Consider the following 27,664-nt stretch of genomic DNA (forward strand, 5'->3'; position numbering starts at 1 on the left):
AATTAAGAGGTTATTTAAAAATAAGTCCTTCAGAGAGCAAAATTAAGAGGTTACACAGGTTTTATACAGAACAGAGGAGGAGTAAATTACCTGTATTTCTTTCAGCCTGAGCATTTTCACATTACATCTCATGAATCAACAGTTGCCTGCTTGTTTAAAATCACTGGAGAAATACGTATATATAAGGCAACCCGAATTAAAGGAGAAATGCTGCTTTTAACAACCTGGACATCATTTCTGGCATAAAATACAGTTGTTTACTCACCAGTATAACTTTGTTGTCATTAGGAGTCCATGGTTAAAATGTGTTCATTTCATATCTGAGTCAAACATTTTTCTTCCTTTGCTAAGGTGGATTAGAACTTCTTGTGGTACACAGCACCAACTGCTGTACAGGAGGAACCTAGCAGTCAATATGTGTCACTGATTTCAAAATACAGCTCTTTTTAACCAGACGTGCGGTGCCGTGACATGTTTCCCTGTGGACTCAAAATTTGGCACTTCCTGTTTCAGTCTCAACTTGCCATCGAATTCCCGCGAGATCCCACGAAATCTCGGCTTGTGGGATCCAGGAAGTGTTTGACATTTGACATTTTCTGATTCACTGTGGACTCAAAATTTGGCACTTCCTGTTTGGGACTCCTTGTACTATGAGCAAGCTTTGCGCTGCTGCTCATCGCTTCGCTCGTATAATCTATTACAAACATTATATTGTGACATTTAATGTTATCTGGATGAGATGACATATTGGGATATAAAATTCTGTTCATATCTCTCAGCCCTAACGTGTACAATAATCATGCTGTTTCAGCAGCCATGTGGACATAAGCAGTAAGTACGTGTCCCGCTCAAAGGTCCCCAGTTCAAGGCCAAACACTTCTCCATGTACATCTGGAGTTGCATCAGGAAGGGCATCCAGTGTAAAACAATGACAACATGACCCAGAGGAAAGAGGGAGAAGGCAAAAGACAATACAGTGTTCATCAACCCCCTAAAAATATGACAAATTATAAACAAATACTTGTTATAACAACTGACCCTGAGGCGACGGTAGAAACCATCTCCTAGGCGATCGTCTGCCATCTTGGCAGATCGGCTGTTGGTCATCATCACCACAACCAGCAGGTTGGGGGTTGCTTCCAGTAGCCTGAAGGTCACATTCCTCTTCTGCACCACGGCAGGAATTACTGGACAAACTGAAAAACACAACAAACAATGCTTTTACATCATACTTACATTGTTGTTATATTAACAGTTTTAAATACATTCATTTGTCATTTCGATGTTGTTTGGTGTTTCTACCTCTAATATTCTGCCGGCATCACCTGCATAAACTCAGTGTCTCTGCTGTCCCATGGAACCTTTTTTTAAATTGAAAGTAAAGTGGACAAACTACATTCTGTTTTTAACTTGTGGTCACTCAGAGAGCATGAACACATGCCAAGGCCAGTAGTTCCCCGTCCATGTAGAGAAGGAACTACTGGCTTTCTTTAGGTTGTTTTTTTTTGTCGGCAAACAGACGCTGCCAACATCATTGTACCTCTCCCTCATGAGCATGTCATCTTCGTGAAACTCTTCCCCACTGTAGTACTCTCCTGACCCTCCCTCGTCATTGCTGCCTGCGCCTCCTGCATCCTCACGACGAATTGTGGGAATGAGACCGCCACCTGTTTCTGACCTGGAGTCACAACAAGTCACATTCTGATGAGTTTGTTGTGGATCGTTACATCCCCAAACTACATCGCCTGTTATCATCTGTCCATCTGTTGCCCTACTCCTCCTAGATCTCTGGACCAATTTCCACCAACCTTGGTATGTGGATGAAGACTGACCCTTGGCATTACCCTTAAAGGGTTTGTTTTGGCAATGCTCAAGGTCACTGTGGTCAAAGGTCAAAATATTTTTTTTTAATTCCAATGTTCTCCAAATTTGTCATACATATATATGTGGGTTCTGGAATTGTTCAAGTGAGGGCAAATTCGCCAAAGGTCAATCACTGGAGCAAAGGTCATGTCTATCTCTTTGTTGGCCTCCTCCCAGATCCTTTTGTTGATTTCTACTAAATTTGGTATGTCAGTGAAGGCTGAACCAAAACTGCTCTTAATTTTCAACCCAAAAATGGATCAAACGTGGCATACAGTATTCCGAGTATTCCTTTAACTTTAACTAGTAATGACTTCATGACTTTCTTTGATAATAAAATTTTAACTATTAGAGAAAAAATTACTCATAACCATCCCAAAGACGTATCGTTATCTTTGGCTGCTTTCAGTGATGCCGGTATTTGGTTAGACTCTTTCTCTCCGATTGTTCTGTGAGTTATTTTCATTAGTTACTTCATCCAAACCATCAACATGTTTATTAGACCCCATTCCTACCAATCAATCAACTTTTTTCTTATATAGCGCCAAATCACAACAAACAGTTGCTACCAGGCTGCTCAAGGAAGTCCTACCATTAATTAATGCTTCGATCTTAAATATGATCAATCTATCTTTATTAGTTGGCTATGTACCACAGGCTTTTAAGGTGGCAGTAATTAAACCATTACTTAAAAAGCCATCACTTGACCCAGCTATCTTAGCTAATTATAGGCCAATCTCCAACCTTCCTTTTCTCTCAAAAATTCTTGAAAGGGTAGTTGTAAAACAGCTAACTGATCATCTGCAGAGGAATGGTCTATTTGAAGAGTTTCAGTCAGGTTTTAGAATTCATCATAGTACAGAAACAGCATTAGTGAAGGTTACCAATGATCTTCTTATGGCCTCAGACAGTGGACTCATTTCTGTGCTTGTTCTGTTAGACCTCAGTGAAGCTTTTGATACTGTTGACCATAAAATTGTATTACAGAGATTAGAGCATGCCATAGGTATTAAAGGTACTGCGCTGTGGTGGTTTGAATCATATTTATCTAATAGATTACAATTTGTTCATGTAAATGGGGAATCTTCTTCACAGACTAAGGTTAATTATGGAGTTCCACAAGGTTCTGTGCTAGGACCAATTTTATTCACTTTATACATGCTACCCTTAGGCAGTATTATTAGACGGCATTGCTTAAATTTTCATTGTTACGCAGATGATACCCAGCTTTATCTATCCATGAAGCCAGAGGACACACACCAATTAGCTAAACTGCAGGATTGTCTTACAGACATAAAGACATGGATGACCTCTAATTTCCTGCTTTTAAACTCAGATAAAACTGAAGTTATACCCTCTCTACTTTTAAGATTAGGCTTAAAACTTTCCTTTTTGCTAAAGCTTATGGTTAGGGCTGCATCAGGTGACCCTGAACCATCCCTTAGTTATGCTGCTATAGACTTAGACTGCTGGGGGGTTCCCATGATGCACTGAGTGTTTCTTTCTCTTTTTGCTCTGTATGCACCACTCTGCATTTAATCATTAGTGATCGATCTCTGCTCCCCTCCACAGCATGTCTTTTTCCTGGTTCTCTCCCTCAGCCCCAACCAGTCCCAGCAGAAGACTGCCCCTCCCTGAGCCTGATTCTGCTGGAGGTTTCTTCCTGTTAAAAGGGAGTTTTTCCTTCCCACTGTTGCCAAGTGCTTGCTCACAGGGGGTCGTTTTGACCGTTGGGGTTTTTCCGTAATTATTGTACGGCTTTGCCTTACAATATAAAGCGCCTTGGGGCAACTGTTTGTTGTGATTTGGCGCTATATAAATAAAATTGATTTGATTTGATACACTTAGGTGGAGTCCAAAATTGCTCTGAAAACATCAACCAGAGGGCAATCATTTGGGGAAAATACTCCAGGTCACTGGGGTCAAACATTAGGTGGCCATCACCCTTAGTGTCTTCATGCCCACAAATACTATTACCTACTAAAACCCTGGATAGATGGCCTCATTGCCTATTTACAGGTAACCTTTTACTCCATAGTTTGCAGACTACTATTATGATCCACCAGTGACCCAAAACAGTGTACTGTATTTTCCAGTGTACAAGTCACAGTTTTTCTACTAGTTTCAGAGGGCCTATTTATGGGTGATTCTTAGACTACAGGCACTTATTATGTCCTTTGATCATATTGTATGAAAAACAGAAAAAAGGGGAAATTTCACAATTTCAAAGAATCACCCTTATACAGGGATTTCACAGGAATCAAAGCACTAACAAAAAAATAAACTCCAACAATAAAAGAAGAAATGCAAATAATATAAAGTACACCATGTCAATGCAATAAATAAATAAAACCCCAAATTAAAGAGCTGATAATACAGAAAAAGTTGTGATTTACACTCCGTTGCAACACGTTTTTGGGTGATTCTTTAACTACGGGCACTATTGGCCTTGTAAATGTAATTGCCACCACACCATTGCCTTACAATATAAAACGCCTTGGGGCAACTGTTTGTTGTGATTTGGCGCTATATACATGTGCTCTGATGTCACTGTTTATCTCCATAGAAACTACCCAAACAATCTTTCATACAAACTGTTTAAAGGGACATTACAGTGTTGTGGTGGAAATTATGGCAATAGTGTGGGACAACTACATTTTGTTTAAAAAAAATCACAACAGTTGTATGACATTGAATACCCCAATTATGTTTTGATTATTTTACTGATATTTTCTTCAGAGATATTTTAAAACATTAGAAAAAACGTTTCTTTACCATTCAATTTTATCATTGAAGATCAAAAGTCTGGGTGTGGGACAAGCACAAAACGGCAATATTTGCATATAATGATGCTGAGAAAAGGTGAAAAAGTCATCATAGACTACTAGAACAAATTTCTTAACACACTTTCATTGTAAAGATAACTATAAAAGTGTGATATTTCCCCTTTTTTCTGTTTTTCATACAATACGATCAAAGGACATAATAAGTGCCCGTAGTCTAAGAATCACCCTTTTATACCTCTCCAGGTGCATTTTTGACAGGTGCAATACTGTGGTGCATTGTTTTGTGCTTTTCAACCTACCATCCCTGGTTCTCAAGACCAGGCACCTAAGTGGCTCTACTCTACTCTTCTACCAGTGGCGGCTGGCCCATAGGGGGCGCTCGGGCGCTGCCCTCATAGATGTGGAGGGGAAAAGTCATAATATATATATATATATATATATATATATATATATATATATATATATATATATATATATATATATATATATATATATATATATATAAGTATTATCAATGTCAGTTTTACTTAATAGTATGTGCCTACATGTAATATGAATGATTAAAACAACACTTCCTCCAACTGACTCTCATTCAACAGTGCATTTCCACCGACAGAAGCAGAGAACGTATCATTCCTCGTCTTGGGCGCTCATTCAAAGCGCCCATGAAGTGTAGCCAAATAACCAATTGTATGTAGTTACTAGGGAAAATTAATAAATATTTGGCAAATCAACATTGCCAAAATTAATGGCTTTGGGGCGCCAGAATTTTAGCCCTTGCTACAAAAACGCGAGAACGTTAGATTACAGTCAGTGATACATGTGACGCTGCAGCTGCTGCTGTCAGTCAGTCAGGAAGAGATGATGGTGACGATGATGTTTGGGTTCTATTTATTTATTCTTATTTTGTCTCCGTGTGTTTTGCTGGAGTAAGTTGAAGAACTCTTCGGAGGTTTAAAACGGGACAAAACTCATCAAATCAATGACACCAAAGTTTGGCGGGGATCCTTTTGGAGGTGCATGGAGGTGCGCACATCAGATCTTTCTCGTGGTTTAATGACAATTGCAAATCCCGGTTGGAGGAGAGACGTTTGACTCATTATAAACTTCATTCACACAGTCAGCGCGCACACGTCACGGAGGCTGCTGATCTGCGCGGATGGAAAGGAGCGCGTCCACCTCTTCAGGTGAGCTGACGAGCTGCTCGGATTTATTCCCGAATGTTGCTCCTGGTGTGGAAACGAGGGTGAAAATTTAAGATAAAACGAATGAGTGATGTTTTTTGTTTGTTTTAGGGGGTCAAAGCTGTGATCTTTATTGGGACAGCAGACCAGTTATAATGGTAATAGGGGAGGCCGGGGCTGTTTGTAACAGTGTTCAAAGCTGCAGCCTTGCTGGTATTTTGATTTCACTTTACACGTTATGAGGATCAGTTCACAGAAGTGAAATATTCTTTGGAGTATTCCACACTCTAAAACAAATTATTTGCTCAGTTTAAAAACAAAAAACCCTAAAATACCAATTTGCATGTTTTTTAAAGAAATTGTAACTCAGCCACTGAGTACACACAAGACACTTACAGTCAGACAAACCCAAGTTTAGCAACGCATTTAATTAAGTGGTTTTGTAAACTTAATTTGCTTTGTCCTCTACACTGTTAATTAATTTTAACCAATTTAATTTAAAGGTTTTGGTGTTATTAGTTAGTCAAGTTATTTAATTTAAGTTTTTCAAGCTTCTTTAGTAATGTTCATGCAAAATATTACCTTAATTTTCTCTTGCTCTCTCTCTCTCACACACACACACACACACGAACACTTTCTCACTCTCTCTCTCTCTCACTCACACACACACACACACATGAACACTTTCTCTCTCTCACACACACACACACACACACACAAACACTTTCTCTCTCTCACACACACACACACGAACACTCTCTCTCACTCTCTCTCTCATTCACACACACACACACGAACACTCTCTCTCTCTCTCACTCTCACACACACACACACACACACACACGAACACTTTCTCTCTCACTCACACACACACACACACACAAACATTCTCTCTCTCTGAAGGTGGTGTGAACATTGTCATATGTACATAATGTTCTTTTGTCAATTGAAGAATTTTTCCATATTTTGAAAGTGTAAATTTGCTGATATTTTCTATGTTGTTAAGGCCGGTATCATTGTGAACCCCAGGATCGGTTTGTCTGAAGATAATGGCAGTTCAGTACAGTTTGGTGTACTGTGTGTGTAATTGGTGTCAAATGGTGAAATGTTCTTTGCTCAAGAACTTGAGTATTGTATTTGATACTGTTCCTTTCCAAAGTAGAAATGGGGCCTAATATAGCTGTAAATGGTTAACTTTATCTGTAAAACTGCTGATTTTGAGAAGGACATTCAATGATTATTGTGGAATTGTAGTAATTTTCCGACTGTTCACTTGAACGCCTGTACTGGACAAGGCAAGGGAATCTATTGGCACAGCAGCCCCACCAAGACTGTTTTTCACCAGCCACCACTGTCTTCTACTTTTAGATATTTAGATATACCATAGTATACTAGTATAGTGCCACCTTAGAACTGGAATATACTGAATTTTCATGTACTATGACTGTGTGAGGTGATGCATGTCTTACCTAATGTAGGCCTCGTAGTAACGTGTCCTACTCCAACAAGGGGAGGGGTCATTCAGACACAAGATAAGTTGGTTCAGCATCACAGGGAATGCAAGAGGGGACGAAAACAATGACAAAAGATAGTTCAAAATACTTCATCTGGGTTGAGCAGCATTATATTCTAAATTATGCAACAGCAAGAGAGAAATCATCAAGAGCACTTGTGACTTTTTCAAATTACATTTTACAACAATTTAACAGAGCTTTGATTTGGAAAAAGTATGAGCCCTTATGTCCAAACACTCTTGGGAAGGTATTATCTGTTTTAAAGAGTTTTCAAGTACAATAAACCACATAACCCTCAAGAGCGAATCAACTTCTTGGTCTATGCTGCAGATAAATTTCACAGATATACACGTTCACATCCTGCTGACAGAAACACCAACGTGATAATTATATGTCTACTTAATTAAGCTTGTTTAAGATTCCATCCACTGACCTTGTCGAGTGCACCTTCCTGTCATGTATTACTCTGCTAAATGTGGACAAACTAGAGGGCGCTGATGAGCGATTCCTGGAGGAGGAGAGCCGAAGTCGTCTTAAACACTGGTGCTGGTTACCGTTGGTTATAGGGTGAACCAAGGACACGTTGGCATTGTTGAGGTTGGTATTGGAAGGTACAGGTGATTGATGGCAGGTGGAATTACAGTGAGGGTAAATATGTGGCAGATGATGATTATGTTGCACTGGTGAAGAGTCCATGTCTGTCTCCCCTCCACCTTCAATTTTGTCAACTCTGCTAACGGTTTGGGCGGGGTCACTCGAGCTACTGCGGGAAAAGGGCAGAATCTGTAGTGGCCTCTGGGTGACAGTGGTCAGGTGGAAGGAGCCGTGCTGATTGCTGCTGACATGGTTGACATGGTTCCCAAAAAGTCCACCATTATGCTACAGACACACACGAGGAACCACAAGTTAGAACTAAGTCTTAAGGTGCCTTGACACTTGCACAAATTTGATTCCCGCACTGGCACACAAACTTGCATGCCAATGAGTAAACTCAACGTAAACTGCTGAAAGACGCATGTGAACTGTGCACGGCTGTGTGCAAATGCGCAAAGAAAATTTTGAAATGTTCAAAACTTCTGGCACGCATTAACTTCATGAACTATTTGTGAACATTGTGCAACCTATTTGAAAACACTGTGTGTCAATGTTTCATTGTGCACAGGGCATCTGAACGATGATGACAAGAAATCACATCTATAATAAACATAACTTTACAGATACATTGTCTAACTCATAAGAAAGAATGAAAATGCACCTGTTTTACGAAGCAATTACAATATAAATATTATAAATAATTACCATTTAGGCAAGATTCCAAATACGTTCTCCATCGCAGAACATGCACAAGCCAACCTGTAGCTGCAGATAATTTTCTGTGATTCTGGGAGCAATGAGAGATGGTTTCATCAGCCAAATTCTGAGAGCAAATGTGTCATCAGCTACGAAATGATTATTTTATACAACGCAATGTCTAGCAGGACAAAGCAGGTCGCACTGGCGCAACAAATTGCGTGGCAGTCCGGGGATCGAAGTGTCAAGGTGACTTTAGGAGCACCACAAAAAAACCACAGATACAGATCTGAAAATGTCTCATCACATCTAAAACATTATTACAGTCTTGACGTTCTAAAACGTAAGTCTCTTCGGATGCGCCCTTGTTTTCACTCGGGGTCACCACAGCAGATCTAAGGCGGATCTGCATATTGATTTGGCACGTTTTATGCCGGATGCTCTTCCTGCCACAACTCCACATTATATGGAGAAATGTGGAAGGGGTGGGGTTTGAACCAGGAACATTCCGCAATGAAACCAAATGCACTAACCACTGGGCTTTACCCTTTGTAATCAGAAAATTTAAATACTATGATGACCTTTTCACCTTTTTTCAGCATCATTATATGCAAATATTGCCGTTTTGTGCTTGTCCCACACCCAGACTTTTGATCTTCAATGATAAAAATGAATGGTAAAGAAACGTTTTTTCTAATGTTTTAAAATATCTCTGAATAAAATATCAGTAAAATAATCAAAACATAATTGGGGTATTCAATGTCATACAACTGTTGTGATTTTTTAAACAAAATGTAGTTGTCCCACACTATTGCTGTAATTTCCACCACAACACTGTAATGTCCCTTTAAACAGTTTGTATGAAAGATTGTTTGGGTAGTGTCTATGGAGATAAACAGTGACATCAGAGCACATGTATATAGCGCCAAATCACAACAAACAGTTGCCCCAAGGCGCTTTATATTGTAAGGCAATGGTGTGGTGGAAATTACATTTACAAGGCCAATAGTGCCCGTAGTTAAAGAATCACCCGTAACTTTTGCTATCTGATAATAAAGATCCCAATACACAATTATTTTTATACACATGCTGCATCTGGACCCGTTTGTTTAAGGTCACCCTAGCAGGTCCAGTATAGATCTGCACAAGTTTTACAGCAGATGACCTTCCTGAAGCAATTTCACATACGCATGGCAAACACACCACGAAAGGGGCGGTATACATGTCTGAAAAAGAACACAGCATTCCAAGAAAAACACTTGCTACCTACAGTAAAATTGGGAGATGGTTCCATCATGCTGTGGGGTTTTTGCACCCTGGCCCAGATCCGGCATGGCTCCACTTTACAGTTGTGGAACAGATCCAGACCAGATCTGAACTGGATCCGCAAAATACTAACCGTTTACAGACCATATCTGGCACGGATCTGGGTCCGCATCACAGCACCGTGGCAGGAACATGGGGCATAACGAGTGCAGATAAAATTGCTTATCGTTATGCCCCATGTTCCTGCCACGGTGCTGTGATGCGGACCCAGATCCGTGCCAGATATGGTCTGTAAACGGTTAGTATTTTGCGGATCCAGTTCAGATCTGGTCTGGATCTGTTCCACAACTGTAAAGCGGAGCCGTGCCGGATCTGGGCCAGGGTGCAAAAACTGTCTGGACCGGATCTGTTTTCAGGATTGGTACCAGATGCTGATGTTGGACTACATCCGGCCCGGATGTATTTGCTGTCTGGGTAAACACTGCTCAAAATCTACTAAGGCATTCATGCAGAGGAACAAGTACGAGGTCTGTCCATAAAGTATCGTACCTTTTTATTTTTTTAAAAAACTATATGGATTTCATTCATATGTTTTTACGTCAGACATGCTTGAACCGTCGTGCGCATGCGTGAGTTTTTCCACGCCTGTCGGTGACGTCATTCACCTGTGAGCACGCCTTGTGGAAGGAGTGGTCCCGCCCCCTCGTCGGATTTTCATTGTCTGGAAATGGCGGAATGAAAAGGACTTTTTTTCCATCAGAATTTTTTTCAGAAGCTGTTAGAGACTGGCACCTAGAAACCATTCAAAAAATTTATCTGGCTTTCATTGAAAATTTTACGGGCTTCACAGAGAATAAGGATTTTAACTACAGCTTTCAGGACCCCTTTAAGGACGGTCGGTGTGCCGCGCTCCGACCTGCGACGACGCGGCACAAACCACTGGATCATTTCTAAGCGGATGGCTCTGTGGATATGAGACTGTCGTGTGCTCTTTCTCTGGTTATCACAAGACCTGGACATCAGCCATTTTCCGGCAGATTTCACTTTTAACAAGAGATTTTGTCATGGAAAGCCGCGCGGAGGCTTCGCGCATCACGACCGATTCGCTGATGAAGCGAGACAAAGGAACACCTCCGTTTCGGAGTGTTAGAGGACAAGTTGGGACATGTCCAGCTCTCCACAAGTTCTTTTATACTCACTCGACTGGTAAGCACTGAAAGCCGAGATAGACATGTCCCAACTTGTCCTCTACAGGCGAATGACGTCACCGACAGGCATGGAAAAACTGACGCATGCGCACGAGGGTTCAAGCATGTCTGACGTAAAAACATATGAATGAAATCCATATAGTTTTTAAAAAAAATAAAAAGGACTGTTAATTTATGGACAGACCACGTACAACGTTCTGGAATGGCCATCTCAGTCCCCAGACCTGAATATTATTGAAAATCCGTGGTGTGATTTTAAGCGGGTTGTCTATGCTCAGAAACCAACAAACCTGAGATGTTTTGTAAAGAAGAATGGTCCAAAATACCTTCAACCAGAATCCAGACTGTCATTGGAAGCTATAGGAAGCATTTAGAGGCTGTTATTTCTGCAAAAGGAGGATCTACTAAATATTGATGTATCTTTTCTGTTTGGGTGCCCAAATTTATGCACCTGCCTAATTTTGTTTAAATAATTATTGAATACTTTCTGTAAAACCCATAAACTTCATTTCACTTCTCAAATATCAGTGTTTGTGTTGGGGGTGTGTGGCTGGACATTTTGGTGTTCTTTTCTTTTCTTTGCTCTCCAGGTGGTATGAAAACTGATTTGTCTGTGGAGAAGGTGCTGGCTGAAGAGTCCTTCACCCTCATCAACATTATGTGCAGCACCTGTGGATGGTGCTCACATGCAACCTTAAAGACTTTCAGCTGAAGCAGATAATGAGATGGCGTTCTGCATTTAAGCCATGTGTGATTCAAGCAGAATTGCCGGGAACTCGACCTTGTGATGTTCGTTTGTGAGACGCTGAGGACCGCGCCTGGGTTTGACACATCGTGCCTGTGAAGCAGGAAGGGTGAGGGACACATGCTGTCAGCACACATCAGAGGTGATTAATTGTTTGACTACTTGTTGATAGTAACTTGGTATTTTGTTAAGCAGTATATTTGAATTGTGATGAGAATTGTGCAGCTCGCTTCTCACTGCTGTGGCGTGCGGACAACTGATCCTCCACCTGTTGTGAGAAGCTGCTCATTTACATAAAGCTTAAATACAGACCTGAATGTGTTGCTGATAGTGTGTGCCTTTTGAAGGATATTGCTTGTAACTGCTGACTTACCTCACCTCTTCTATCCTTCGCAGAGAGTCGGTTTGTCGTGTCCACCTGGGGGGTGTTTGGCGGTAAAAGTGAGTCCAGAAGCGCCGGGCTTCGATCCTATTAGGCGCTGGAGAGCGTGCCAGCCTTCACTCCACCAGACTGACGCATCTTTTGTTTATACACTTTGTTTTGCACCAGAGGGTGACACAAATAAATTGTTTTGTTATTGGAACCGCTTTCTGGTTATTTTAGTGCTGGGTTCCGTCAGACGCGGGTCCGCTCCTCAACCCGCGTCGAGACATAGTTTGTCTGCTGTATGATATATTTAACTGAAATTGCTGATCCAAACAACCAGCGATTTATAAAGGAAAATCATGGAAATCATCAGGGGTGCACAAACTTTTACATACAACTGTATTTTTTAATTAGAATCAGGACAACAGGAGATCATACACTGCAGATGGTTACCCTGTAAATTTCCTCCTCTTCCTCCCCAGTAGCATCTACTAGCCCCTCCTCCTGTAGATCACATGATATGGCTCGACGGATCTCTGGGCCAATATCGTGCAGCGTGCGCAGACCAGCCTGCAGGGACGACAGAAACTATAACACTAAGCTTGACTGAGACTTTACAGGTTTCTAATGTTTCAAAATGTTGTCAGATAAGGAAAATACAAGGAGTCTGCTCAGAATAAACAGTAGCCAGGAAAACTACAGTGACACATGAAACTGAAGCAAAACAACAAACGTGAAACAGTTTAGAGGAACTGTGGAACACCGCAGGTCAGAACCAAACAAATACAAAAGATTTTGAAGATGGTTGACAAGAAAACTCTGTGTCAAGATTCTCAATATTTTGTAGCCACACTAGATTCTTGATTTGGTTGTTGACTCACCTGAAGAGCCAAGGTGGCGTTAAGCCTCTCCCATGAGCGCTGTCCGACAAGCCCTTGCTCTTTGCGCCTCTTGAACTTCCTGAAGTAGTCCTGTATCAGGAAGGTGGCATAGAACTTCCCCACTGTTACCTCGTCATCTGAGTGAACAGACCAGACACACCAAAGCCTCCCCGATCAACGCCAACGTGCATGAACGTCAAAAATAATTCCACGCCAAGACGTACCAGAGTACAGAATATTTCAAAAGTTAGATCTTCATCTGTCAAACCAAACACAACTGATCCTCAAAATTGATTAAAAGCACCAAAGCTCAAGTCCAACAATTATTTATCCCAATATCAAAACACAACAGAATCACCCTCAAATAAAGGATTCACAGTTTATATCGCCAAATCTGCTCAAACATTTTCCTTGTTTGGAAAAAAATTTAAATTTTGAACCACATGGGTAAAACTAATGAAAAGATGCCATGACACCAGGATCCAATGTTTGCCTCATGGAGCTGAAGAAATGTGACAGACCATTTGTGACTAAAAGTACAAAAAATGGGGGGATGCAAAATGGAACCAGGATGACAGCGATGGACCCAGCTAGTAAACACAAGCTAGCAGAAATCCTGTTGGGAAGAATGCCGGATAAAATCTGGACAAATAAAAAATAAAATAATATTTTCCTGGGTATTTGCTGGACAGGTGAGACAACACTCAAATAAGTCTGATGTGTTCATGAGTTAGTTCATGTTTCACTTTATTTGCCAAAATGAGACGCTGGGAAAAGAATATTCTATCGTAGCTTTATGAAAAGTATTTTTCATCGTAAGTTGGAAAGTCTCTGTTTCCACTGACTACAGCATGACCTTTGAACTTTGTGCAAGTACACTAGTGTTCAGAATAATAGTAGTGCTATGTGACTCAAAAGATTAATCCAGGTTTTGAGTATATTTCTTATTGTTACATGAGAAACAAGGTACCAGTAGATTCAGTAGATTCTCACAAATCAAACAAGACCAAGCATTCATGATATGCACACTCTTAAGGCTATGAAATTGGGCTCTTACAACCCCTGGCAATAATTATGGAATCACCGGCCTCGGAGGATGTTCATTCAGTTGTTTAATTTTGTAGAAAAAAAGCAGATCACAGACATGACACAAAACTAAAGTCACTTCAAATGGCAACTTCTCTGGCTTTAAGAAACACTATAAGAAATCAGGAAAAAAAAATTGTGGCAGTCAGTAACGGTTACTTTTTTAGACCAAGCAGAGGGAAAAAAATATGGACTCACTCAATTCTGAGGAATAAATTATGGAATCACCCTGTAAATTTTCATCCCCAAAACTAACATCTGCATCAAATCAGATCTGCTCGTTAGTCTGCATCTAAAAAGGAGTGATTACACCTTGGAGAGCTGTTGCACCAAGTGGACTGACATGAATCATGGCTCCAACACGAGAGATGTCAATTGAAACAAAGGAGAGGATTATCAAACTCTTAAAAGAGGGTAAATCATCACGCAATGTTGCAAAAGATGTTGGCTATTCACAGTCAGCTGTGTCTAAACTCTGGACCAAATACAAACGACATGGGAAGGTTGTTAAAGGCAAACATACTGGTAGACCAAGGAAGACATCAAATCGTCAAGACAGAAAACTTAAAGCAATATGTCTCAAAAATCAAAAATACACAACAAAACAAATGAGGAACGAATGGGAGGAAACTGGAGTCAATGTCTGTGACCGAACTGTAAGATACCGCCTAAAGGAAATGGGATTTACATACAGAAAAGCTAAACGAAAGCCATCATTAACACCTAAACAGAAAAAAACAAGGTTACAATGGGCTAAGGAAAAGCAATCGTGGACTGTGGATGACTGGATGAAAGTCATATTCAGTGATGAATCTCGAATCTGCATTGGGCAAGGTGATGATGCTGGAACTTTTGTTTGGTGCCGTTCCAATGAGATTTATAAAGATGACTGCCTGAAGAGAACATGTAAATTTCCACAGTCATTGATGATGTGGGGCTGCATGTCAGGTAAAGGCACTGGGGAGATGGCTGTCATTACATCATCAATAAATGCACAAGCTTACATTGATATTTTGGACACTTTTCTTATCCCATCAATTGACAGGATATTTGGGGATGATGAAATCATTTTTCAAGATGATAATGCATCTTGCCATAGAGCAAAAACCGTGAAAACATTCCTTGAAAAAAGACACATAGGGTCACATAGTCTCCAACCTGCAATGCTGATCTGGCAAACAGCAATCAGAGAAAGTTGGAGCCAGATTGATGAAGATGACTGTTTGACATTCATGAAGTCCATACCTCAGAGACTGCAAGCTGTTATGATGCAGCATGATACCCAGCTTTATCTATCCATGAAGCCAGAGGACACACACCAATTAGCTAAACTGCAGGATTGTCTTACAGACATAAAGACATGGTTGACCTCTAATTTCCTGCTTTTAAACTCAGATAAAACTGAAGTTATTGTACTTGGCCCCACAAATCTTAGAAACATGGTGTCTAACCAGATCCTTACTCTGGATGGCATTACCCTGACCTCTAGTAATACTGTGAGAAATCTTGGAGTCATTTTGATCAGGATATGTCATTCAAAGCGCATATTAAACAAATATGTAGGACTGCTTTTTTGCATTTACGCAATATCTCTAAAATCAGAAAGGTCTTGTCTCAGAGTGATGCTGAAAAACTAATTTATGCATTTATTTCCTCTAGGCTGGACTATTGTAATTCATTATTATCAGGTTGTCCTAAAAGTTCCCTAAAAAGCCTTCAGTTAATTCAAAATGCTGCAGCTAGAGTACTGACGGGGACTAGAAGGAGAGAGCATATCTCACCCATATTGGCCTCTCTTCATTGGCTTCCTGTTAATTCTAGAATAGAATTTAAAATTCTTCTTCTTACTTATAAGGTTTTGAATAATCAGGTCCCATCTTATCTTAGGGACCTCGTAGTACCATATCACCCCAATAGAGCGCTTCACTCTCAGACTGCAGGCTTACTTGTAGTTCCTAGGGTTTGTAAGAGTAGAATGGGAGGCAGAGCCTTCAGCTTTCAGGCTCCTCTCCTGTGGAACCAGCTCCCAATTCAGATCAGGGAGACAGACACCCTCTCTACTTTTAAGATTAGGCTTAAAACTTTCCTTTTTGCTAAAGCTTACAGTTAGGGCTGGATCAGGTGACCCTGAACCATCCCTTAGTTATGCTGCTATAGACGTAGACTGCTGGGGGGTTCCCATGATGCATTGTTTCTTTCTCTTTTTGCTCTGTATGCACCACTCTGCATTTAATCATTAGTGATCGATCTCTGCTCCCCTCCACAGCATGTCTTTTTCCTGGTTCTCTCCCTCAGCCCCAACCAGTCCCAGCAGAAGACTGCCCCTCCCTGAGCCTGGTTCTGCTGGAGGTTTCTTCCTGTTAAAAGGGAGTTTTTCCTTCCCACTGTCGCCAAGTGCTTGCTCACAGGGGGTCGTTTTGACTGTTGGGGTTTTACATAATTATTGTATGGCCTTGCCTTACAATATAAAGCATCTTGGGGAAACTGTTTGTTGTGATTTGGCGCTATATAAAAAAACTGATTGAATTGATTGATTGTTATAAAAGCCAGAGGTGGTGCAACAAAATAGTAGTGATGTGTTGGAGCGTTCTTTTGTTTTTCATGATTCCATAATTTTTTCCTCAGAATTGAGTGATTCTATATTTTTTTCCACTCTGCTTGGTCTAAAAAAGCAACCGTTACTGACTGCCACAATTTTTTTTTCCTGATTTTTGCCTTGGGGCAACTGTTTGTTGTGATTTGGCGCTATATAAATAAAATTGATTTGATTTTGATTTGATTTGATTTCTTATAGTGTTTCTTAAAGCCAGAAAGTTGCCATTTCAAATGACTTTAGTTTTGTGTCATGTTTGTGATCTGCTTTTTTCTACAAAATTAAACAACTGAATGAACATCCTCCGAGGCCGGTGATTCCATAATTTTTGCGAGGGGTTGTAGTAAAAAAAAAAAGTAGAAAAGGGGGTGTTCACAATAATAGTAGCATCTGCTGTTGACGCTACAAACTCAAAACTATTATGTTCAAACTGCTTTTTTAGCAATCCTGTGAATCACTAAACTAGTATTTAGTTGTATAACCACAGTTTTTCATGATTTCTTCACTTCTGTGAGGCATTAATTTTGTTGGTTTGGAACCAAGATTTTGCTGGTTTACTAGTGTGCTTGGGGTCATTGTCTTGTTGAAACACCCATTTCAAGGGCATGTCCTCTTCAGCATAAGGCAACGTGACCTCTTCAAGTATTTTGACATATCCAAACTGATCCGTGATAGCTGGTATGTGATAGGCCCAACACCATAGTAGGAGAAACATGCCCATATCATGATGCTTGCACCACCATGCTTCACTGTCTTCACTGTGAACTGTGGCTTGAATTCAGAGTTTGGGGGTCGTCTCACAAACTGTCTGCGGCCCTTGGACCCAAAAAGAACAATTTTACTTTCATCAGTCCACAAAATATTCCTCCATTTCTCTTTAGGCCAATTGATGTGTTCTTTGGCAAATTGTAACCTCTTCTGCACGTCTTTTATTTAACAGAGGGACTTTGCGGAGGATTCTTGCAAATAAATTAGCTTCACACAGGCGTTTTCTAACTGTCACAGCACTTACAGGTAACTCCAGACTGTCTTTGATCATCCTGGAGCTGATCAATGGGTGAGCCTTTGCCATTCTGGTTATTCTTCTATCCATTTTGATGGTTGTTGTCCATTTTTTTTCCACGCGTCTCTGTTTTTTTTGTCCATTTTAAAGCATTGGAGATCATTGTAGATGAACAGCCTATAATTTTTTGCACCTGCGTATAAGTTTTCCCCTCTCCAATCAACTTTTTAATCAAACTACACTGTTCTTCTGAACAATGTCTTGAACGTCCCATTTTCCTCAGGCTTTCAAAGAGAAAAGCATGTTCAACAGGTGCTGGCTTCATCCTTAAATAGGGGACACCTGATTCACACCTGTTTGTTCCACAAAACTGACGAACTCACTGACTGAATGCCACACTACTATTATTGTGAACATCCCCTTTTCTACTTTATTTTTTTACTAATAGCCCAATTTCATAGCCTTAAGAGTGTGCATATCATGAATGCTTGGTCTTGTTGGATTTGTGAGAATCTACTGAATCTACTGGTACCTTGTTTCCCATCTAACAATAAGAAATATACTCAAAATGTTGTGTGGGCCGCCAGAAGAGGAGGCACTGCTGGCCCACCACCAGAGGGCGCCCTGCCTGAAGTGCGGGCTTCAGGCACGAGAGGGCGCTGCCGCCACGGATACAGCCGAGGGTGACAGCTGTCACTAATTATCTCTTGACAGCTGTCACCCATCTACTCTACATCATCTCACTCCATAAAGACCAGACGTCATCTCCACCTCGTTGCCGAGATATCGTACTTCTATGGAGGTAACTTCTCTGCCTGTATTAATTGATTCCAAGAGCTATTGTGTTGCAGCTGTCAACCAGAGGACCGGCGTGGGTCGTGACTGTTTCGTCCTACGTCCCGTCAGATAAGTGGTTACTCAGACACTGCACGAGTGTGTGTTAGAGGTGGAGGTGGCATTCCCACCGTTGTTACGGGGTGTACACACACCCACACTTGACTGTCTTTGTTCTTCACCAGCAGTACCAGATCCGACAGTCGGGGACGGTGATCACCTGGGAATTCGGGACTTGGCGGCTCCAGTATTCACCAGGTTCGGTGGCGGCGGAAATCGTGTGGTTCCGGCTCTTCTTAGGACAGACGTCTTCTATCCTCGAGCCTGCCCACACGTCACCTTTGTGGATTGACTGTTATCAGCTTCTGAGATTGTCTGTGTATTCGTTGTGCACCTTCACAACATTAAATTGTTACTTTTTTGGCTCATCTATTGACCGTTCATTTGCGCCCCCTGTTGTGGGTCCGTGTCACTACACTTTCACAACACAAAACCTGGATTAATCTTTTTAGTCACATAGCACTACTATTATTCTGAACACTACTGTACTTCCTTCTTTGTGTCGTCTGCAAGATCTGAAGAAGTAAATTCACTATATTGCCATAGAATCTCAAAATCTTAAAATCTCGAATCTTAAAATAATTAAATCAAAAGGGACGACATCTTTAAAGCCAAGACTATTTTTTTTTAAGTTGACAATAAAATATCCATAATGCTGGAAATCCTTACTGCCCAAATATCACAAATAAAAACGACAACAAAACCCAAAATACTGCTTCATATTTATCAGAAACAGAAAAATAAACGTAATGACTTATAAAAATTAGCTCCCGCTGTTCTTTCTACTGAAGAACGTTTGTTAAACTCAAGTTGTGGTTTTAATATAATTCTCAGTGTCAGTCGCTCTGATCGATTTCAGAACTGCTGTTTGAAAACCTGTGAGAGTGTGCACATGATGAGCGAAGCAGATTTGAACCCCTCAGTAGATAACATCTCTATCTGCAGCTCTCATGGCTTTTGCAGCAACAAAACTCAACCCACAAAAAAACTGCTGATGCTCATGCATGCCGTGCATCAAAACATCACCATTTTCTATTTAATAGCAGAGCGTGTGACTACAAATATGTCTGGAGCAGATTTTAAAAAGTCTACCAAACTGCAAAAGCACATTCAACTACATAAACAGCAATCAACACTTTTTTCTCTCTCCAATCCAAGAAAAACAACTTGCTTTACAGCAACAAGCACAAGAAGCAAGATTAAGGTCTAACGTCTACAGACCAACACTCAGCCAGACAGGAAGCTGCGCCATCTACACATACAAGCTGCCATGCGCAGCGCGGCTCTGATTCACTCAGATAGCAACGTGCTGAAGCAGACGGGAGAAAGACTAAAGGCAAAACACAGGCTGCATCAGGGGTGGAACAAATACAGGCTTCGATTCCTGACTCATTTGTTGTGCATTTTTCATCTCTGTGATGATCTGATTTGTACCCTGGTGTGTGAATTTGTAGAGGTCACCGGTTGTGCTGCGATGAAGCAATGTGTGTGGTGCAATATTCTAATGGACCTGTGTGAACTGCATTGTGGGATTGCACGCAGCACAGACTCCGTCTACAACACAATTTTTTTGAATAAGGGTGAATTTTGCCTGAACTGAAACAAAGAACACTCAGGAAATTATTGGGAACTTGGTTTACTCCGGTAATGTAACCTTTCAGCAGATTGTAACCAAACACCAAAGTGGTCAATCAGCAATTTATACACGGGTGATTCTTTAACTACGGGCACTATTGGCCTTGTAAATGTAATTTCCACCACACCATTGCCTTACAATATAAAGTGCCTTGGGGCAACTGTTTGTTGTGATTTGGCGCTATATACATGTGCTCTGATGTCACTGTTTATCTCCATAGAAACTACCCAAACAATCTTTCATACAAACTGTTTAAAGGGACATTAGTGTTGTGGTGGAAATTACGGCAATAGTGTGGGACAACTACATTTTGTTTAAAAAAAATCACAACAGTTGTATGACATTGAATACCCCAATTATGTTTTGATTATTTTACTGATATTTTATTCAGAGATATTTTGAAACATTAGAAAAAACGTTTCTTTACCATTCATTTTCATCATTGAAGATCAAAAGTCTGGGTGTGGGATAAGCACAAAACAGCAATATTTGCATATAATGATGCTGAAAAAAGGTGAAAAAGTCATCATAGACTACTAGAACAAATTTCTTAACACACTTTCATTGTAAAGATAACTATAAAAGTGTGAAATTTCCCCTTTTTTCTGTTTTTCATACAATATGATCAAAGGACATAAGTGCCCGTAGTCTAAGAATCACCCACACATGCACATCTTGATAGTTATCGTTTTCTATCCTGTAAGTTTGTTTATATGTGAATAATGTAACTCAAAGGGTTTCAATCAGATTTGGACCTACATTGGGGGTATGACTAAGGGTCAGGTAAGGTCAAAGTGACTGGATTTTGCGAAGAATCATTTAAAAGTGAAGGTCAGAGGAAAAGGCCAACTTTTGGCCCAGTGCTCATCAATAGGGGATATTCAATATAGCTATTCCTATTATTTTGTTCAGGATACACATATGGTTAATGTTAAAACACCAATCTATTGGTCACATGACCTCTGACCTCACAAGACACTAAAAGGACCCCTAAAATAGCTATTTTGAGGAACTGGTTCCTGCTTTGATTTGACTTGTTTGTACAAGGGCTGTCAATAAAGTATAGGTCCTTTTTATTTTTTTCAAAAACTATATGGATTTCATTCATATGTTTTTACGTCAGACATGCTTGAACCCTCGTGCGCATGCGTGAGTTTTTCCACACCTGTCGGTGACGTCATTCGCCTGTGAGCACTCCTTGTGGGAAGAGTCGTCCAGCCCCTCGTCAGAATTCCTTTGTCTGAGAAGTTGCTGAGAGACTGGCGCTTTGTTTGATCAAAATTTTTTCTAAACCTGTGAGACACATCGAAGTGGACACGGTTTGAAAAATTAAGCTGGTTTTCGGTGAAAATTTTAACGGCTGATGAGAGATTTTGAGGTGATACTGTCGCTTTAAGGACTTCTCACGGAGCGAGACGTCGTGCAACGCTCTCAGGCACAGTCGTCAGCCTGTTTCAAGCTGAAAACCTCCACATTTCAGGCTCTATTGATCCAGGACATCGTGAGAGAACATTGAAGTTTCAGAAGAAGTCGATTTCAGCATTTTATCCAGATATTCCACTGTTAAAGGAGATTTTTTTAATGAAAGACGTGCGGACGGGTCCGCGCGTCGGGACGCAGCCGGCGTGGTGCGGCGGCACAGGAAAAACACCGTGTTGATAACCATTTGTAAAATCCAGGCAGCTTTTGATGGCTTTCAGTGGAGTGAGTATATGAGAAATTGTTTAACAGTTGGACATGTTCCAACTTGTCCTTAAGGCTTCCAACGGAGGTGTTTTTCCTGTGGCGGAGCGTCGCGGTGGCTGCGAGCCGACGCTGCAATCCGCCCGCACGTCTTTCATTAAAAAAATCTCCTTTAACAGTGGAATATCCGGATAAAATGCTGAAACCGACTTCTTCTGAAACTTCTCTGTTCTCTCACGACGTCCTGGATCAATAGAGCCTGAAATGTGGAGGTTTTCAGCTTGAAACAGGCTGACGACGGCGCCTGAGAGCGCTGCGCGACGTCTCGCACCATGGGAAGTGTTGTGTGGGCCGCTGAAGAGGAGGTACTGCTGGCCCACCACCACCAGATGGCGCCCTGCTTGGAGTGCGGGCTTCAAGCACAAGAGGGCGCCAGAGCCACTGGGAGTGACAGCTGTCACTCATCCTCAGCACCAGCTGTCACTCATTCATCTCATCACCATCACCATAAAGGCCGGACGGCAACTCCACCTCCTCGCCGAGAAATCTTCTACGACTAGAGGTAATCTTCTCTGCTGTGATTACTGATTATCTAATATTGTTCTGTGTGCAGTCGCATGCCCGTGAAGACCCAGAAGAGGGACAAACGGGAGCTGCACGAGTAAAGACGTACCTGGAGGTGGAGGTTATCCCTCCCGGAGGAATTAATTGTAAAGGTTGCTGGGTGTGAGGACTCACACTCACCACCTTCTGTTTCTTGTCTGCCAGCAGTACCAGGGCCGACAACGGAGGACAGAGACCACCTGGGGACTCAGGGCTTGGCGGCTTCGGTGTTCTTCAGGCCGTTGGTGGTGGAAGCGGTGTGGGCCCCGGCTCTTCGTTCATCCGAGGTTTCCTATCTTCAAGCCTGCCCACAGTCCTCCTGTGTATAATTGGCATTATTATTCTTGTTTGTATTCCGTTGTGTTCTTTCACAACATTAAATTGTTACTCCTTTTCTTATCCATTGTCCGTTCATTTGTGCCCCCTGGTGTGGGTCCGTGTTACGACACTTCCCCAACAGGATTTCTCGGCCATTCGTCATGGATCCCGAGGGGCGTCAACCACAGCTTGAACAGCCAATGGGAGAACAAGGAGCGCAGGCGTCAGCAGGAGGCGTGGTAAGTGATCTGCAGCAAATCCTTACCGCTTTCACTGCTCAGTTACAGCTGGTAACCGAGCAAAATGCAATCCTCAATCAGAGGATGGAGGCTCTCACCGCCAGAGTGGAAGCACGCGAGTCGAGCGTCGCTGCAGTGTCTCCTCCTGCTGGCCCGGGGCCTAATGTAGATGTTCCACTGGCCGTTCAACTACCCCCCCCACCGTCCCCTGAAGCTTACATAAGTCCTCCCGAACCGTACGGAGGCTGTGTGGAAACGTGCGCAGACTTCCTAATGCAGTGTTCGCTCGTTTTTGCACAGCGTCCTGTTATGTACGCATCAGACACCACCCGGGTGGCTTATGTAATTAATCTGCTTCGAGGTGAGGCACGTGCTTGGGCTACAGCGCTCTGGGAACAGAAGTCATGGCTCCTGACGTCATACGCTGGGTTTATACGGGAATTCAAACATGTGTTTGATCATCCCAACAGAGGCGAGACCGCCTCGACCGTGCTGCTGTCACTGAGACAGGGGCGTCGGAGCACAGCTGATTACGCTGTCGACTTCCGCATCGCGGCTGCGAGGTCGGGTTGGAATGACGTTGCGCTCCGCGCTGCCTTCATAAGCGGACTGTCTCCAGTACTGAAGGAGCATTTACAGGCTAAGGACGAACCGCAGGATTTCGACGGGCTTGTCACTCTGGTTATACGCTTAGACAACCGCTTGAATGAACACCGTCGGGAGCAGGCCGGGGGGCGTGGCCGGGCACAAGCCGTAACTCTCTCTCTTCCGGGTCTGAAAGGGTGACGTCGTCCCCACGCTCCATTGCCAGTGGGCTCGGTGTGGCAACAGCTCCCCCTGCTGACGAAGCTATGGACACGAGCAGGGCCAAAGTGAGATCTGATATCAGACAAAGGAGACTGGCCCGCGGGGAATGTTTTTACTGTGGCTCATGTGAACACATGTTAAAAGACTGCCCCAAACGGTCAAACACCAACGCCCGTCCTTAGAAACTGGGCTAAGGGTGGGCCATAACATGTACACGGGGAAACCCCGCAAATCAGCACGAATCCCAGTGATAATCCTGAGTGGGGATTTAACCCTTCACGCCCCAGCACTGGTGGACACGGGGTCCGAAGGGAATCTGTTGGATAGCAGATGGGCAAAGGAAGTGGGGGTCCCTCTAGTGGCTCTGCCTTCGCCTTTGAAGGTACGGGCACTAGATGGCACTCTACTCCCGCTAATCACACACCGGACCCAGCCCGTGACCCTGGTTGTGTCTGGGAATCACCGGGAGGAGATCGTGTTTTACATGACACCTTCTACCTCCCGAGTGATTTTGGGTTTTCCTTGGATGGTGAAGCACAATCCCCGGATCGATTGGCCGTCTGGGGCCGTGGTGCAGTGGAGCGAAACCTGCCACCGGGAGTGTTTAGGATCCTCGGTTCCTCCCGGGATCACGGCTAAGGAGGAGGTTAAAATCCCTCCCAATCTGACGGCGGTGCCAGTGGAGTACCATGATCTGGCTGACGTCTTCAGCAAAGATCTGGCACTCACTCTTCCACCGCACCGACCGTACGATTGTGCGATTGATTTGATTCCGGACGTTGAGTACCCGTCCAGTAGACTGTACAACCTCTGACGTCCGGAACGCGAATCAATGGAGACCTACATCCGGGAGTCCTTGGCCGCCGGGTTGATCCGGAACTCCACCTCCCCGATGGGTGCTGGTTTCTTTTTTGTGGGCAAGAAAGACGGCGGACTCCGTCCATGCATCGATTACAGGGGATTGAACGAGATCACGGTTCGCAATCGATACCCATTGCCCCTCTTGGATTCGGTGTTCACACCCCTGCATGGAGCCAAAATATTCACCAAACTCGATCTTAGGAATGCGTACCACCTAGTTCGGATCCGGAAGGGAGACGAATGGAAGATGGCATTTAACACCCCGTTAGGTCATTTTGAGTACCTGGTCATGCCGTTTGGTCTCACCAATGCGCCCGCGACGTTCCAAGCATTGGTTAACGACGTCTTGCGGGACTTCCTGCATCGGTTTGTCTTCGTATATCTGGATGATATACTCATCTTTTCCCCGGACTCTGAGACCCATGTCCGGCATGTACGTCAGGTCCTACAGCGGTTGTTAGAAAACCGGCTGTTTGTGAAGGGCGAGAAGTGTGAGTTTCACCGCACTTCTTTGTCCTTCCTGGGGTTTATCATCTCCTCCAACTCCGTCGCCCCGGATCCGGCCAAGGTTGCGGCGGTGAGGGATTGGCCCCAACCAAAAAGCCGTAGGAAGCTGCAACAGTTCCTCGGCTTTGCAAACTTCTACAGGAGGTTCATTAAGGGTTACAGTCAGGTTGTTAGCCCCCTGACCGCCCTGACCTCCACTAAAGTCCCCTTCACCTGGTCGGACCGGTGCGAGGCCGCGTTTAAGGAGTTGAAACGCCGATTTTCGTCTGCGCCAGTTCTGGTGCAGCCTGATCCTACTCGCCAGTTTGTAGTGGAGGTGGACGCCTCAGACTCAGGAATAGGAGCCGTGCTGTCCCAGAGCGGGGAGTCCGATAAGGTTCTCCATCCTTGTGCCTACTATTCCCGCAGGTTGACCCCCGCTGAGCGGAATTATGACGTGGGCAATCGAGAACTCCTCGCGGTGAAGGAGGCTCTGGAAGAGTGGAGACACCTGTTGGAGGGAGCTACGGGGCCTTTCACGGTTTTTACGGACCACCGGAACCTGGAGTACATCCGGACCGCCAAGCGGCTGAACCCCAGGCAAGCCCGCTGGTCCCTGTTCTTCGCGCGCTTTGACTTCCGGATCACCTACCGCCCCGGGACCAGGAATCAACGATCCGATGCACTGTCCCGGGTGCACGAAGAGGAGGCCAAGGCCGAGTTGTCGGACCCCATCGACACCATCCTTCCCGAGTCCACTGTCGTGGCCACCCTCACCTGGGACGTGGAGGAGACCGTCCGGGAGGCCCAGGCAAGGAACCCGGACCCGGGAGACGGTCCGAGGAACAAACTCTACGTCCCACCAGAGGCTAGGGCTGCCGTCTTGGACTTCTGCCACGGATCCAAGCTCTCCTGTCATCCCGGAGTGCGTAGGACCGTGGCAGTAGTCCAGCAGCGCTTCTGGTGGGCGTCACTGGAAGCCGACGTCCGGGACTACGTCCAGGCCTGTACCACCTGTGCCAGGGGCAAGGCGGACCATCACAAGACCAGGGGTCTCCTCCAACCCCTGCCTGTGCCTCATCGCCCCTGGTCCCACATCGGCCTGGACTTCGTCACGGGCCTCCCGCCGTCCCAGGGCAACACCGCCATACTGACGATAGTGGACCGGTTCTCCAAGGCGGCCCACTTCATGGCCCTCCCGAAGCTCCCGACGGCCCAGGAGACGGCAGACCTCCTGGTCCACCACGTCGTGCGTCTGCATGGGATACCATCGGACATCGTCTCGGATCGTGGTCCCCAGTTCTCCTCGCAGGTCTGGAGGAGTTTTTGTAAGGAGCTGGGGGCCACCGTACGTCTCTCGTCCGGGTATCACCCACAGACGAACGGCCAGGCAGAGCGGGCGAACCAGGACCTAGAACAGGCTCTTCGCTGTGTCACCTCCGCGCACCCGGCGGCCTGGAGTAACCATCTGGCCTGGATCGAGTACGCTCACAACAGCCAAGTATCATCTGCCACCGGCCTCTCCCCTTTTGAAGCGTGTCTGGGCTACCAGCCCCCATTATTCCCACTTGTGGAGGGAGAGGTCGGGGTACCCTCGGTCCAGGCCCACCTGCGGAGGTGCCGCCGGGTGTGGCGGACCGCCCGCTCTGCCCTGTTGCGGGCCCGGACGAGGGCCAAGACCCATGCAGATCGCCGGCGTTCCCCGGCCCCTGCATACCAACCGGGGCAGGTGGTGTGGTTATCCACCAAGGACATCCCGCTCCAGGTGACATCCCAAAAACTAAAGGACCGTTTCATTGGGCCATTCCCCATCGCCAAAATCCTCAGTCCGGCCGCAGTGAAGCTGACACTCCCGGCTTCACTGCGGATCCATCCGGTTTTTCATGTCTCTAAACTCAAGCCATACCACACCTCACCACTCTGCACCCCTGGACCCGACCCACCTCCTGCCCGGATCATCGACGGGGAGCCGGCATGGACTGTTCGTCGGCTCCTGGATGTCCGTCGGAAGGGCCGGGGTTTTCAGTACTTGGTGGACTGGGAGGGTTACGGACCCGAAGAACGCTCCTGGGTGAAGAGGAGCTTCATCCTGGACCCGGCCCTTCTGGCCGATTTCCACCACCGACACCCGGACAAGCCTGGTCGGGCGCCAGGAGGCGCCCGTTGAGGGGGGGGTCCTGTTGTGTGGGCCGCTGAAGAGGAGGTACTGCTGGCCCACCACCACCAGATGGCGCCCTGCTTGGAGTGCGGGCTTCAAGCACAAGAGGGCGCCAGAGCCACTGGGAGTGACAGCTGTCACTCATCCTCAGCACCAGCTGTCACTCATTCATCTCATCACCATCACCATAAAG

The 27,664-nt window shown here is 44.1% G+C and overlaps 1 protein-coding gene across 19 annotated transcripts in view; it reads right to left on the reverse strand.

Annotated features, from left to right (window-relative positions):
- The window catches only part of cacna1db (calcium channel, voltage-dependent, L type, alpha 1D subunit, b), a 497,403-nt gene that overhangs the window by 18,691 nt on the left and 451,048 nt on the right, over positions 1-27,664 (reverse strand). For 16 of the 19 annotated variants that reach the window (XM_034171706.1, XM_034171704.1, XM_034171703.1 and 13 more), the window contains 6 exons: positions 13,105-13,241; positions 12,677-12,793; positions 7,781-8,226; positions 7,303-7,332; positions 1,541-1,678; positions 1,039-1,196 (listed from right to left, as the gene is read on the reverse strand). In XM_034171706.1, coding sequence (XP_034027597.1) covers positions 1,039-1,196; positions 1,541-1,678; positions 7,303-7,332; positions 7,781-8,226; positions 12,677-12,793; positions 13,105-13,241 — 1,026 coding nt within the window. The remainder of the gene's footprint in view (positions 1-1,038; positions 1,197-1,540; positions 1,679-7,302; positions 7,333-7,780; positions 8,227-12,676; positions 12,794-13,104; positions 13,242-27,664) is intronic. The other 3 variants (XM_034171700.1, XM_034171689.1, XM_034171687.1) reach the window with 1 other exon arrangement.

Source organism: Thalassophryne amazonica, chromosome 6 (assembly GCF_902500255.1).
Source record: "Thalassophryne amazonica chromosome 6, fThaAma1.1, whole genome shotgun sequence".
Taxonomy (NCBI): Eukaryota; Metazoa; Chordata; class Actinopteri; order Batrachoidiformes; family Batrachoididae; genus Thalassophryne; species Thalassophryne amazonica.